This window comes from Canis aureus, chromosome 3 (genome assembly GCF_053574225.1).
Source record: "Canis aureus isolate CA01 chromosome 3, VMU_Caureus_v.1.0, whole genome shotgun sequence".
NCBI lineage: Eukaryota > Metazoa > Chordata > Mammalia > Carnivora > Canidae > Canis > Canis aureus.
The window spans coordinates 41,459,753-41,476,012 of NC_135613.1; the positions used below are offsets into that span (position 1 = coordinate 41,459,753).

At 36.6% G+C, this 16,260-nt stretch overlaps 1 protein-coding gene across 7 annotated transcripts in view; it reads right to left on the bottom strand.

The window, feature by feature from the left end:
* Positions 1-16,260, bottom strand: part of DOCK7 (dedicator of cytokinesis 7) — a 219,246-nt gene that overhangs the window by 84,390 nt on the left and 118,596 nt on the right. For 6 of the 7 annotated variants that reach the window (XR_013376384.1, XM_077892050.1, XM_077892049.1 and 3 more), the window contains 3 exons: positions 9,511-9,597; positions 4,905-5,136; positions 1,450-1,614 (listed from right to left, as the gene is read on the bottom strand). Coding sequence is in view for 6 of the 7 variants with exons in the window: in XM_077892050.1 (XP_077748176.1) it covers positions 1,450-1,614; positions 4,905-5,136; positions 9,511-9,597 (484 nt within the window). In the remaining variant the exon portion in view is untranslated. Of the gene's footprint in view, positions 1-1,449; positions 1,615-4,904; positions 5,137-9,510; positions 9,598-14,051; positions 14,259-16,260 lie in introns of those variants that run through there. The other variant, XM_077892054.1, reaches the window with a different exon arrangement.

Sequence of the window (16,260 nt, forward strand, 5' to 3'; positions counted from 1 at the left end):
TCAGTATCTTCTCAATGTTTCTGATTATATATTAAATATACACTAAAAAACAAGATAGAAAACACAAACACACCATGCACACATATTATTTTCACTTTAGATATGAGTGTATTGAAGACCCAAAATAATCCAGCTGATGGCTCTTCCTTTCTCCCACCCTTCCTACTCTGTCCTTGACACAGTCCCTACAAGGACAGCCAATTTACTGTCAACATCTCTTAAATGAGACTGTTTTGTTTGTATCATCAATGACAATTTGAACTATAACAAAGTAGCATCCTTATGATATATATACATATGTATACTCAAGCCCACGTTAGAAAGGCAAGAATTTCTCTGTCTAGCATCAACTATGTTCAACCATCATTCAACCATATTCTATGAACATAAAAATACCCAGCAACTATATCCTCAATTTATCTCCACTTTTCTTAAAGAAATCCTTCATATTTGCAAATGATACACACCTGTCAACTAATTAATTCACACAATCTTTCAGCTCAGCATTTAAACAAGATGTTTTGCAAAAACTACGGAATACTATATTGAATGAAAGAGTAAAATAATGGAGCATTGAACACATCTAGTCCACAATATACCTTCAGAGCCTCAAATACTATAATTTTAAAAATCGACATAGTAAATCACAACCCAGAATATGAGTCAATTACTGCTCTTTTTGCAATTAAGAAATAAAATGAGCTAAAACTTAAGTCGGATTACTATTATGTCTAGTTTTCATAATGAATGTCATATGTATTTATCACCATTATTAATGTTAATGTTGCCAATAGCTGGAAAAGGGCACTTACCATTATCATTAGTAATGAATGATGACTCATACAAATACATGAGCAGGTTGAAAGGTACGCATAACCGAATCATTAACTAACAAAGAGTTATTCAAACTAAGACATCTCCCCCTACTTCACGCCCACTACCATATCATCACCAGTTTCATACATAAAAGCAAGTAATCATTTTGGGCCCTGCTGTTCACAAAGGGTATATAATTTTATTGGCCATGAAGAGATCAGTACTTTTCTGGAGAATAATCTTTTATATTAATTAGGTTTCACAAAGTTACCAGTTATTTCTTCTTTAATGTCCAGCATTCCAAATGACAAAAATTCTACTTATCTTACCAAAACAAAGAATGATAAAATGTTTCCACAGACACAGAACTGATTTTCAAGGTTCCTTTCCAAGAATTAATTGAACCAAGCTCTAATTAAAATTAAAGGAAGCTGTATAAATAATGATGCCTGAAGATGTAACTTAATTATCCTTGTAACTCTAGCACCTAGCATAGTCCATGCCATTCAGCAGGCACTCAATAAATACTTGCTATTGAATGAACATATCCCACTAGAACTACAAGATTATTTTAATCTTGCTGCAAACATACAATCTATGCAAGGGAGTTTCAAAATAAAAGGAATATAGTACCTGGTGATGGTGAATTAGGGTAAGTATTTGGTAGGCGAAAAACGTAATAGATATATGATGAGAGAAGGCTATTCCTGCCATGCTGGTCATGATTTCCTTCCAAGTTTTTGTGGAGCCGATTTATAATTGATGCCATGGCTTCAAATGATGCTTGACCTAGATTAACTTTTAAGAAGGAGGAACACATTTTTGCATTAATTTTTTTAAACTGCAAATTCCAAAAAGATCAGAGTTTTATCATCTCTATATGTGTTAAGTATAGGGATTATGCAAAGTATATAAAGATGATATTTGGTGTTGATTTTAATGATATATTAGCTGAATCAAAATTACTTTTCTAAACAAAATTTTAAAACATTTATTTTACTAATTTAACATGAAAAGTATATAGGTTTGTTCAATCAAAAAACAAAACCTCAACTGACAGGTACCCATTATTTTGTAAAACAATACAAAGCACAAAAGAAAAAGAAACCTGTCTTGTGTATCACCTTTGAAAAGTCACTTCTTGTTTTAAAGATGACTGAAAACTTAACATACAATGAGCAAGTGTTACTCGTTTAAAAAATATTAACAATGAAAGTGGATTATTAAAAATATCAACTTAAAAAACTAAAAAAAGATGATCGTGAAGGAGCAACGTGACTGACATGAGTGAATTGGGAAAAAGATTAGGTGGCTAGAAAAACAAGCTGAGGTAAGACAGTACAGCATTTTTAAATGCCAGGCTAAGCAATACCTACCCAGTCATTCAAGATAGTATGTAACGAGCATTTTTCAAAAGTTGAGAAATTCTGGTAGCACACTAAATAAATGGGTAAAATAAACAGCCATTGTGGGCTTTGATAAAGCCTCAGAGTCTATGATTTATTTAATCAAGACAGGAAATTATGAACAGAAATGAGATCAATTAAATTTTCCTAAAAGTGGAAGGATCCAATAAAGTGGTCAGGTAGGAAGGGACACTTGAGTGGCTCAGTTGGTTAAGAATCTGCCTTCGGCTCAGGTCATGATCTTGGGGTCCTGTAATGGAGCCCCATGTGGGGCTCCCAGCTCATGGGGGGGGGGTCTGCTTCTCCCTCTTTCCCTGTCCCTCCCACCACAATCCTCCACCTCTACTCAAGCTCTCTTTCTCTCTCCAATAAATAAAACACTTAAAAAAATTGGACATGTGGGAAGATTAATCTATATATACTGAACTAGAAAAGAAACTAGAGATGCAGAGGCCTGAGTGGGCTATAGCAATTTTATCTGTGTTCCTGCTTAATTCCTTTTCCTCACAGTAGCTATTCAAACCATCAGAATCCTTCTTAAAACTCAAGTCCAGGGTAGCCCGGGTGGCTCAGCAGTTTAGCGCTGCCTTCAGCTCAGTGCCTGATCCTGGAGACCCAGGATCAAGTCCCACGTCAGGCTCCCTGCATGGAGCCTGCTTCTCCCTCTGCCTGTGTCTCTGCCTCTCTCTCTCTCTCTCTGTCTGTCTCTCTGTCTCTCATGAATAAATAAACGAAATCTTAAAAAAGAAAAAAAAAAAAAAAAAGCTCAGGTCCACATTATTCCCTCCTCAGGAAATTCTACTTTTTATCTCACAGTAGGAATTTATAAAGTATTAAAGTCCTCAACATTTTACTATAAATTTCTCCAAATCTGAAACCATTTTTATTTCCCTGCCAAAGGAAGCAGTGCTCCTCTAGCATGTAACAATAATCACATCACTCTTGTCCTATAGGCTTGCTTCATTAAACCTTTTAGCATCTCTGTATCTTATATTTTTCTCCCCCCTCCACTAGTTTCTCAAAGCACATAAACATGCTCAAATGACTCCATTCTTATGCATTAATCAACCCAGTTTGCTATTTTAACCAAATTTAAGAATAGGGTATACATTTTGTGTTCCTTTCACCATGTGCTATGCACTACTTAATTCTACTTTCACTGTTTGACTAAAACTCTTCTTGTTAATTTCACCAGTTAATTTCACCTCTTTAGTAGGTAAGAAGACTAGGACTCTGGAGTCAGTTGTTTGGGTCTGAATCCTTAGGCAAATTTTCAAGCACAGTGTTCATCACTCTACTTCAGTGGTAATAATACCTACGCATAGAGTTGTGAGCATTTCATACATTAATGTAAATAAAGCACACAGCAATATTATCGACCTATTTACTATGCAAATGTTTGTTACTATTGCATTATTATTTTATTTACATCATCTACAAAATTGGTGTTTTCCTTAAAACCTTCTCCTATGACTCCTGTGACAAGCTCCTCAACATTTCTTCTTAACCCACCTCTCCTCTCCAACTCACTGTCATCTCATGTTTCAGCAGGACCTCATAGTTTGTTGTAAGAAGTTCTATAAGATTACCAATTTGTTTCTCTGCCTCCAGATTTTCCCCACTTCCAACCCATCTCCATGTAGCACACTCATCTTTATAAAAACCAAATTGGGTCACATTACTTCCATAATTAAGACCAGACCCTTCAAAAAAAAAAAAAAAAAAAAAAAGGCCAGACCCTTCAAAAGCTATGGATTCCTTATAGAATTATAGTCCCAATTCCCCTAAAGTATCATAGAAGATTCCATTTCCTCTCCCTCACCACCAATGATCATCTCTAAACAACAACACTCTAATTTGTGACTTACAATTCCTCAAAAGTTTCCCAGTTCATATATCTGTCTATATACCATGCGCATACTATTTCATCCCCTTGGACTAGTTACTTACCTCTCTGACTCCTACTCATCTTTAAATGTTTGACCCAAGGATCACTTCTACTGACAAGTCTCCCCTAAAATAAAATTCTAAGGAGCTCAACACTCCTCTTCTTTGTACAACCATTTAACACAAAAATTTTATGATGTGTTTTTCTTATAAGCTCAACTACTTTGCAGGATTCAGGTGGAAGCTATTAGCAAAAGCAGAGGAACCTATCTTGGGAAGAGAGCTGGAAACAGGAGTACCTCTAACTGCAGAGCAATACAGAAGAAAATGAGACTATAGAGATTTTTGGGTTAATGAAGAAAAGAACAGCTATTTTAAATAGAGGATGGCCAATGAGTAAAAATGTAGGCTAGGTAAATCACACATCATATAAAAAGCAAAATGATTTACCTATTTGCCTGTTTTCCAAACTAGTCTGTGAGATCCTTAAAATCAAGAACTAAGCCTTGGACAGAGCCTATCAGTGTCTGGCATACAGTAAGTGCTTAATCAATATTTGGTGAGTGGATAAATGAATTGGTTTCCATAATGTGAGTTGAAGTCTCTATGGCACAATTTATCAAAACAAAAGAAAGTTATTTTCTGGCATCAGAAACAATTAAATAACTCCCCATCCTCTCCTCCCCAAAATCAAACACAGTCCTTATCAAATAGTACTTCATGATTCTATTTCTGCAAAAGCTAGAAATGCCAAATTACAAATTTCATAATTCTCCAAACATAAGTAAAAATTACCTATTTGGCCAGCAATGACAGGAGGTCTAACAACTAAAAGTATCAGTTTATCAAGCAGAAGATGAAGAAATCGGACCACTGGTTCCAACTGAGATGAATTCAGCGCTGAAATACTGCTCTTCAATTCATTTTCTAAGTTATTTTCCATGATTCGCATGTCTCCAATTCGGACTGGGAACATGTGTTCATCCAGAGCATTGACCAGAGCAAAAAACTTGTCAAGATACGGATCCTAAAACAAAGAATGAACAAAAGCACTAACCAATTATAACTGTGAATTCCCCAAACTTTGGACCATATAAATATAAAATATTGTAATTTTTATAAAATATAAATATTAAATTAAATATAAATATATTTAAAATTATATAACAAAAATTACAATGTTTTATGTAATATAAATAGCTCATATGAATTAATACAAAAAATACACAAGTATATACAAATATTGTTTCCAATTAAACACCAGCTCTATTCTCATTTATTAAAGTGGCCATTTTGAACACTATTGACTACTCAACACTCTACTAATACAGATTAAGGATTTTTTTTTTTTCCTCAGTGTGAGTATTACTATTTTAGAACTCAATGATTGTGCAGGTCTGTTAGAACAGGGCCTGTGCCCATTATTAATTTATTACCTCTTAGCTCCATTCAAACCCACCATCTTTGCCACAGTTTATAATACTGGAGCTGACTCTTCAAATTGCATTTCTTCTTTGTCAGCTGGTATGTGGTTAGGCTCTGACCACAGAAGGTACAGGAAACAGCTTTCCTTCTTCCTATTTGTTTTCCTGATGGCAGCTAGCAGATGTGAATGCTAAAGTTCAGAGGTGAGGGACATGGCACCAGTGTTCACAACAGCAATGGTGCCTCTTGTTCCATAGCAGGTGCCCTCCACACTACAGCATGGCAGGCACTGTGTACCTGTAGCAGTGGTATCCTCTCCTTGGAGGTCTGATTCTTAGCCTTCAGGAACCTCCTCTATGGTTCTAAGTTCCTTCCTTATCACTTTCTGCAACTGCTATCTCTATTATAATCACAGAATTTTCTTTTACCCCATTTAGTAGTGAATCACCTTTAACCCAGTTAATTATTTAAATATAAATTGTCTCCATCTGAATTACTGGGATGTTCCATCTCCTGGCTAAATCCTGACTCCTATTATTTAACCTCCTTGTACACTAACAGAACCAGTCTTATTTAAAGCAATCACATGCCCAGTCCCAGGGTACATGCTTATTCCCCCAATTTGCTTCATGCCTAGTGATGAGATGTGTATAGTGATGATCATGTGTATAGCACCAACGAATGATTTGTGAATAGGAGTCTGATGGAACTCTGGAAGACTTCTGCTCAGTTAATAGTGAAAATAAACTGTAAGACAATAATGCCAAACAGTTTCATTCACATTTATAGCTCTAATGTTGTTCTAACTTGATATGCAGGTTTTAAATGAATAAAAAAGTGATGACTTCTAACTATATACCAGTAAATTTCAAAGAGCTACAACCAAAGTAGAAAACATCATACAGGGGATCCCTAAGTGGCTCCGTGGTTTAGCGCCTGCCTTTGGCCCAGGGTGCGATCCTGGAGTCCCAGGATCGAGTCCCACATCGGGCTCCCAGCATGGAGCCTGCTTCTCCCTCTGCCTGTGTCTCTGCCTCTCTCTCTCTCTCTATCATGAATAAATAAATAAAATCTTTTTTAAAAAAAAAAAGAAAACATCATAAAAAACATTACTGTGTTCAGTTGATCCTTTTAAAAAGATAATACATGATGAAATTGTTTTCATAGTGGCAAAAATTTTTTAATGTTGAATATTACTCATCAGGACTGTGAATGCCAGAGTGCTACAAAGTAGATACTTCCACTTCATCTTCTCCTACATTCAATAGATTCTAAATCACCTATATTTTTGCCCCAATCCTTCTTTGTCACATAAAGACAGCACATGTATCTGAAAACAAAATTAGGAGTAAAAGATAAATATACTACCAACTCTAAAAAGAAAACTAATAATGACTGTAAGAATTAAAAAACATGAAAAATAATGTATTTTTATACTTAAGATAGGATAATATGAAGGGAAAGAATACATTTCAACAGTATACTGTAACATCCATCTCAACATTATCAAAAGAATAAAGAATATAGGAAACATAGAACATATCCAGGACCAGAAAAGGAAAAATTCCACTGGAGCCATTCTTTTACTGGAATCTACCTACATAATGCTAAATAAAACCTATCTACTACCTTTTTTTGTTGTTTTAAAATATAACATAGAGGTGCTCTGCCTTCTTATTTTTCCCTACTTCACTGCAGAAAAGAGTTAACACAGCAAGTTTAAGACTGCTATCATTTGGAAGTCCAGCTTACACAATTGGTCCTTGGATGGCATCTGGGAACTTGGATTTCAAGAGTTCCAACTGATAAGGGATGACTCACTACACCTAAATTGTTTGTGCTAACAATATGGTTTATGCTGAAAATAAGCTTTCCTTCTGGGGATCAAGAATTTTGGTATGTGATAGGCGAGGGTGCTTATGTTACACCTTATAGTAAAAACCCTGGGAACTAAGTCTCTAATGAATGAACATCCCCTGACAGACATTTCACACATGTTGCTTCCACTCACCCTATGTGACTCCACTAGGAGAGGATGTTGGAAGCTTGTGCTTTTCCTGTGGACTTGACCTCTTTTCTTTTAGCTGATTTTATATCTTTTACTAAAATAAATCATTGCTGTGAACATGGCTATATGTTGGGTCCTAGGAGTGCTGGTGAAAAAAATCACTGAACTTGAGGGTGGCCTTTGAAGTTCCTGTGAATACTGCCCCTTCCCTTTTCAAGTTGGATTCCATTTTACTTGCCTCTTCTCACTCTACATTTCCTCCCTGGATAATCACTCACCAGTGTAGTTTCAGCTTTCACATTTATTCTGCCACCTTCAATGTTAAAGATGGTATTACAATTGCCTTGGGATATTTTTATCTGAAGTACATAGGCATTTCAGACTCAACAGACTTAAAACTAAACTCACTATAGCTTCAGAATTATCTCCACTATCTCCATAATCTCTCGTAGCATCCAACCAAATTTACTTTTCTCCTGTTTGCTATTTAGGTTAGAAATCGCCATTTACCTAGACTCTAAACTCAACGGCATTCAAGGTCCTTCATGATCTGTTACCAGCCTGGTCTTCTTTCCTCATCTATCACGATTTCCCCCATGCACTATGAATTACATTCACACAAGATTACTTGCCTGTCGTCCTTAGACTACTAACCCTTTGCACTTGCTTTTTATCATCTGAGTTGCCCACCCTCTCTCTGTATGGTAAATGCCAACTTATCAATCAATATCTGGGAATCTCAGTTCCCAGAACAGACAACTCTATACTCTTGAAAGGATTTCATTCATATATCTAACACAGTACTAATTTTACTGTGCTACAATTATTTTTACATTTTCCCCTATTACACTGTAAGGTCTTTGAAGGAAAGTTTCTTTCCTTGACAGGTAACAACAACCCTGACTACATGGAGCTTACAACCTAATGAAGAACTAATAAATAAATGCATATGTACATACATACACACACAAAGTGAGAGAAAGCAAAAGTGCAAGAGAGTGCGGGGAAGAGCTAGAAGTAGTAGCAAGAGCAGGGTAAGACCATACAGACGAATAGGGCTGCTATGCTTAAGAGTCTCCAGGAAAGGGGAGTCTGGGTGGCTCAGTGGGTTAACTGTTTGCCTTCGGCTCAGGTAATGATCCTGGGATTGAGCCCCACATGGGGCTTCCTGATCAGCAGGAGTCTGCTTCCCCCTCTCTCTTTGTGTGCACACTCTCTTCCTCTCAAATAAATAAAATTAAAAAAAAAAAAAAAAGTCTCCAGGAAAGACCTGAGGTAAGTAAAAGTCTTACTGAAAATAAGTATCTAACAGGAGGAAAGTATTCCAGCTAGAGAAAGAGTAAATATACAGGCTTTGAGGAGAGTCTGGCATGTTCCAGATAAACACTGAAGAATTTGGAGCAAATAATTCCTTCAAACTCTTACCATTTGAAATATCTGAGTCTATGAGGAATAAAATGGTTTGAATGATAGTTTTCAACTCTAATTCTGCAATGTAGCAGAAACTTACCAAAAAAAAAAAAAAAAGTCATTGAATTGCTCAAAATGAAGTCAATGACATTTTGAGGAGCAACAAGTTTGCTTGTGTGAATATTTAAAGACTTTTATGGATTCCTTTAAAAAATAACTTCTAGGGATCCCTGGGTGGCGCACCGGTTTGGCGCCTGCCTTTGGCCCAGGGCGCGATCCTGGAGACCTGGGATCGAAGCCCACGTCGGGCTCCTGGAGCATGCAGCCTGCTTCTCCCTCTGCCTATGTGTTTCTGCCTCTGTGTGTGTGTGTGTGTGACTATCATAAATAAATTAAAATTAAAAAAAAAAACTTCTAAATATTCTATAAACTTCTATATATTCTGATATATAATTCCCTAAGTTATAGTAGATAACAAAACTGATTTAGCTACTAAACAATATGTTCATTCATTCAAGTGATAATCTATTATAAAAATTATTTTAAAAACTCACTTACTTGTGTATGGATAGACGAAACAGTAACAACTTCAACATTAAAAACACCTTTGTGATTATCTACCCACTTCATGCCAGGTAGAGGAACCTAGAAGAGAGTAAATATAATGATCATAGATATTTAAGTTTATTGGAAATTCTTAAAACAAAAAAATTATAATACCTTAATAAGAAAAAATACTATGGAAATATACACTGTATATGAATGTAAAACATATTTATACACTGCACATGAATGTAAAACATATATTTTGTTCTTATTACAAAATCTTCATGTTTTCTACAGGAGAATAAAAAGGCTCAAGGAGCAAAAAGAAAATATACACTCAAAATTCTATTTTCCCAAACATATATCCCTTTACATAATTCCAAATCTTCCTCTGTGCACACGTACTTTTATACAGACTGTTTCCTTCCATAGGTTATATTAAACATTATTTTAAAACTGTTTGTCACATATTATATTGTGAATCTCTTTTCATGCCAATAAATTCACATCTACATTATTTTATTGGTTTATAATATTGGTTTTTTTCTTGTAAAAACTCCTATTTTAATAGGGCTATAAGATATTCACAGCAAAGGAATACATTCTGTTGTTATAAGAGTTAGAAAACTTTTTTTCCTGATGTAAATTGGTAAGAATTTTAATTAAAATCATAGCATAAAAAGTTTTTTTAAAGTATCTTTTTAAAATCACTTCTATTTCTAATGACACAGCTAAAAACCATGAACATGACACACAAAATAACACTGAAAGGTGGAAAGAGGAATGCAAATGACAATGGACCTTGAGATGTGAAGAAATACAAAGTTGTGTTTCCTGGGTTTTATTTTTGCCTCATAAATCCTGGATGAGGTGCTAGAGAAGCTGGCAACCCAAAAACGCCAAAAGGAGTAGAGAAAAACAAGCTCCAAGAAATCCTGCTCTCCCTAATCAAAACCAGTATTTGCCCTACTCTGACCAAACACAAGGTAACAACAAGTGGCCGCCCTACCCAACCTCCAAAGGCTAAGTGGTAAGCCCAGGTGTCCACCCTTAGCTGGCTGTAATGAGGGTCCCAGATCCCCACCCCCAACACATTGGGTGTTACCAGAGAAGACAGAGTCGGAAAGAGGTCCTAGCCCTGTGGTAACAAGCATCCCCGCCAACTATGGGGTCAGTGGAAGCCAAGCAGGGAGCAGTACCAAGGTGCCCCTTGCTCCCCACATACTGGGAGGTGTAAGTGGAGGCCTAATGTGGCATTAATGTGGCAAGAGTACCTCCCCCTACTACTAAAACCCAAGACATATAAGATCTGTGGTCATGGGCAGCCCGGGTGGCTCAGTGTTTGAGTGCCGCCTTCAGTCCAGGGGGTGATCCTGGAGACCCGAGATCGAGTCCCGCATCGGGCTCCCTGCGTGGAGCCTGCTTCTCCCTCTGCCTGTGTCTGCCTCTCTCTCTCTCTCTCATGAGTAAATAAATAAAATTAAAAAAAAAAAAAAAGATAGAAAGATCTTTGGTCATGACATAATACCTAAGATGTCTAAGATAAAATAAAAAATCTTGCATCACACCAAGAACCAGAACAATCTCAAATGAGAAAAGGCAATTAACAAACACTAAGATGAAATCTTTCAAAAGAAAAATGGGGGAGTGCCAGTTCGTTTAAGTATCTGCCTTCGGCTTAGGTCATGATCCCAGGGTTCTGGGATAGAGCCTCAAGTTGGGCTCTCTGCTCAGCAGGGAGTCATCTTCTCCCTCTTATTCTCCTTCTGTGCTCTCCCTAAAAAGTAAAATCTTTAAAAAATTAATAAAACACTAAGATGACACAGATGTTTTTCATAAAAAAAAAAAAAAACAGATTTCATCAGGCAATTACAAATATCCTTGAAATAAATGACCAAAATAGAAAATCTCAGGAAAAGAAGTATTTTAGGGTTTTTGTCCCATGGCTTCATTTTTTATCATGTGTAGAAAAGAAAACCAACTAAAGCCAGTTTCCTCTTCTAAAATTCAAGTAAGAAATGCAATGTCTCTACTGAAGTAAATACAGGTTTTGAAACTTTTGTAAAAAACAGATGGTGCAGTAAATTGAAACTCTTCAAGGAAGAATTAGGACTAGCTCTTTCAACCCAAAACACTTGCTTTCAGCTTAAAAAAACAAGATATACAAATAAAATGAATACAGATGGCTTTAAAAATAGTGGTTCTTAAAAAAAAAATAGTGGTTCTTAAACTCTGATCTGGGGAGAGCAGCATAAACATCATCTGAGTATTTGTTGGAAGTGTAAATAATCATGCCTCAGTGCGCCTGGGTGGCGCCTGGGTGGCTAAGTCCATTAAGTGTCTGCCTTCGGCTCAGGTCACAATCCCAGGGTCCTGGGATCAAGCCCCAAGTCAGGCTACCTGCTCAGTGGGGAGTCTGCTTCTCCCTTTGCCTCTGCCATTCTCCCCACACGTGCTCTCTAGATCTGTCAGATAAATAAATAAAATCTTAAAAAATAATAATAATAAAGCCCCAATAGGGACCTCCTGCATCAGAAACTCTGGGGGTTATAAGCATCAATTATTCTTAACGTACAGAGGAGAAAATTCAGACACAGAGAATAGTTTAGTTGGCTCAGGCTGCCATAACAAAATGTCATCCACTGGATGGTTTAAACAACAGAAAGTTATTTTCTCATAGTCTGGAGACTAGAAGTGCAAAATCAAGGTGCCACATGGTCAGTTTCTGGTGAGAACCTCTTCCTAGCTTGCAGATGGCCATCTTCTCACTGTGTCCTCACAACCAAGAGAAAAAGGACACTGATGTGTCTCTTTTTAAAGCACTAATCATGAGGCCCCACCTGCATGACCTTATCCAAAACTCATTTAAACCTAATTAACCCCACAGAGCTCATTTCCAAATACCAGCACATTGAGAGTTAGAACTTCAACATATGAATTTGGGGACTGCAGTGTGGGGGATGAAGTGGGGTGTGGGGAGACATATTTCAGCAGGGAGATTAAGAAATTTACCTGAGGTCACACAACTAATAAAAGGTATGGCCAGAAGTAAAATCCTGAAAGTAATGATATACTGCCTTTTAAAAGCATGTGAGATTTGAAACAATAAATACTTTTAACAATCCCATACCCCTTCAAAAGTTAAACCTTGCTAAACTTGGTGTATATTTTTCCAAATTATTTGCCACCCAATTATTGATGTGTGAGTTTGATTGTCACTATATTATTTGTTTTTATATTTTTATTATAAATGTTCTATTCGGGGGGGGGGGGTGCCAGGGCTCAGTACATTGAGTATCTGATTTGTGATTTCAGCTCAGGTCATGATCCCAGGGTTGTGAGACTGACCCTCACATCTGGTTCTGACCAGGGGTGGAGCCTGCTTAAGATTCTCTCTCTTCCTCTCAATAAATAAATGAATGAATGAATGTTTTACTGGGATATTGAAGTGGGATATTGAAATCCATATTACTCCTCTCAACTATTGCACCACTGTATGGATGTATAAGAATTTAATTAAATATTAAGTCTTAAAAAAAATATTAAGTCTTGATTGATTCATATAATTTTCATTTTTTTTGTTTTGCTAATAGCAATAATCCCATAATTTTTCCATTTTTCATATAGAAACAAAATACTTTTTTTAAAAGACTTTATTTATTTATTCATGAGAGACACAGAGAGAGAAAGGCAGAGACACACAGGGAGAAGCAGGCTACATGCAGGGAGCCCGATGTGGGACTGCATCCCAGGTCTCCAGGATCACACCCTGAGCCAAAGGCAGACACCCAACCACTGAGACACCCAGGTGTACCAAAAATACATTTATTAAAAATATTACACAATATATTAACTTGAATTTAAATAAAATTTAAAAAGTACTTTTTAAAGAAAAATAAGGGGAGCCTGGGTGGCTCAGTCGGTTAAGATCTGCCTTCGTCTCAGGTCGTGATCCCAGGATCCTGGTATTGAGCCCTGCATCACGATCTCTGCTCAGCAGGGATCTCCTCTTCCTCTGCTCCTCCCCTCACTCATGATCTCTCTCACTTTCTCTCAAATAAATAAAATCTTTAAAAATAAATAATTACACAGTTATATATTATACACTTCCATGTAAATAGTTAAATGCAAAAAATAAAATAGTTAAATGCATCTATGTTGGTATGTCATGTCCTGACAATGCTTGGTACAACCTGGTGTGCTCTTTGTAGAAATCGGACACAGATACATCAACTGCATTCAACAATTAAAGTGTAGCTACTCAGGATGCCACAGATTTACCCCAACTCTAACCTAGAGAAGTGAAATACTCAGTAAATGTGAGCAAATGAGATATTAAAAATACTTTTATAAAAGGTTACTAGGTGGAATGCCTGGGTGGCTCAGCAGTTAAGCGTCTGCCTTCAGCTCAGGGTGTGATTCCAGGGTCCTGGGATCGAGTCCTGCATCAGACTCCCCACAGGAAGCCTGCTTCTCTACCTCTCTCTCTTTTTCTCTCTCTCTCTCTCATGAATAAATAAGTTAAATATTTTTTAAAAAGAATAAAAAAGTTTACTAGGTTATGTCCTTTAATGCATATCATTGATGGTTCATCACAAAATGGCATTCAAGCTTTGGAATGGGAGGAACTATGGCTGGATTTGGCAAATGGGTTTGTATTTCAGAGTCCAGAGTCCTCTCTCTCCCCAGGCCAGTGAAATGCCTGCCCTCCTCCAATGGGGGAGTGAGATGTGGGAAATGTAGAGAAATGGCCAATGTTTCTGTGGGGAAGAGAACACAGCAGATATTATTCATCATTGCCAAATGGTTAATCAGTTTGAGAAACTTTGTATGGTCTCAACAAAATTTTCATTTTTTAGTTTTTGCTACTATCAACAATCCTGTAACTTTTTAAATTCATGCAACAAATAACTACTGAAGTCTCTAAACGGTTTTCTAGGTACTAGGGTTCCATAGCAAACCCAGGTCCGCTCTCAGAAAACTTACCCACCATTCCTTAGAGAAAAAAATAAGATGATTTGATAGTGATAAGTATTAAGTAAATAAAGTTGGATTAAAAATGATAGTGCCTATCAGCAGTGTGGTGGAGGGAAAGGCTGGAAATGTATGGAGTAATAAGCAAAGACCTCTCTGAGGAAGTAATATTTTATATAAAATTCAGATAAGGAAAAGAATATAGCCATGTGAGTTCAGGAGGAGGAAAGAAAATTCAAAGGTCTAGAAGTAGGAAAAAGCTTTAAGTAAAGAAGCTTTACGTACAGATGTGGCTCAGTGATGGTAAAAGCTGATGTTACAGAGGTGGAAGAGCTCAGATCTTTTGGAGATCTGGAGGTCATGGGAAAAATTCTAGATTATATTTTAAGTACAAGGAAATATGAGCAAAATATAGATACACTATATAAACATTGTATATGATCATAAAGAAACACTAAATCTTGGCAATATCATGCTGAATGAAAAAAGCAAGTCCCCCAGAGGATTATATATAGAATAACCTTTTCATTAAATTCATAAATTAAGCAGAGTAAAAATATTGTTTAAACATACATATACCTCAATTAAAAAGTAGTTTTACGAGGCTAGTTTTCAAAACAATGTGAATGCACTTAATGCCATGGAACTGGACACTTAAAAATGGTTAAAATGGTAAATTTTATGTTATGTATATTTTACTACAATTTTTTTAAGAGTCTCAGCTCAAGTGATGATCCTGGGTCCTGGTATCAAGCCCTGTATTGGACTCCCTACTTAGCTGCGTTGGGTTTCCCTACACCCACCCCCCATCCTAGAGCTCTCTCTCAAATAAATAAATACTAAAGCTTAGGTACTTAATCACATATAAATCATACTATACATCTATAGTCTAATCTAAATTATATTATTTATTTTTTTGATATTATTTCTATATGAGCACACATAGCATAGTAGCTAGAAGAAAACCATCAGCCTCCCTTTAGAAAGCTGACCTTGCATTTTCAAATCAATTAATAAAAAATGCAAAAAAAAGAATAAATGCATAACTTCCATAAAATCAGATCTCCTTTTAAAATATTTCCTTTTGAAATATATAATCCTATCCGTGTGATAGAAGATAAGCTGATTTTACTGAGATGTGTTCCTGGAACTGAATGAAAGGTCTAGCAGAGGGTAGGGGGAAGGGAGGAAAGAAAGAGTTCTATTTCTTTCCTACTATCTTTATTCATGCATTGGTTTAGTAAATACTTACTGACTGCCCACTGTGAGCCAAGCACTATTCTAAGTACTTGCAGATAAAGCAATGCACAAGAAAGATGAAGTCCTTACCTTCCTGGAATTTATACTCTGTAGATAAAAAATAGATAAACAGATATATGAAGTATAAAGTTATGTGAGGACAAAGCAGCAAAGCAATAAAAAATGGTGGAGGCTGCACTTGAACAAAAGCACTCAGAGACACCCTCTCTGAAGAGGCAAGATCTGAGTGGCTCTGGAGGAAATGAAGAAGCTGGCCTGGTGATGGAGTATTGCCAGGAGAGGGAAGTGTGAAGGGCCCCAAATGGGAAGGGCCCCAAATGTTCCTCTTCACGTCTGAGGAACAGCCAAGGTGCAGTGCTGTGTGGCTAGGATAGAGGAAGTGACAGAGAACAATACGAAAGGAGGTGGGAGCAGGAGCTTTCTGTTGCCTCTTTCTTTTTTTAAATAAAAATACAGATTCGTGAATTTTTTGAGTTCTATCCTGAAAATAAATGCCACCAGGAGAACATTCCCAAGACATATTTCAGA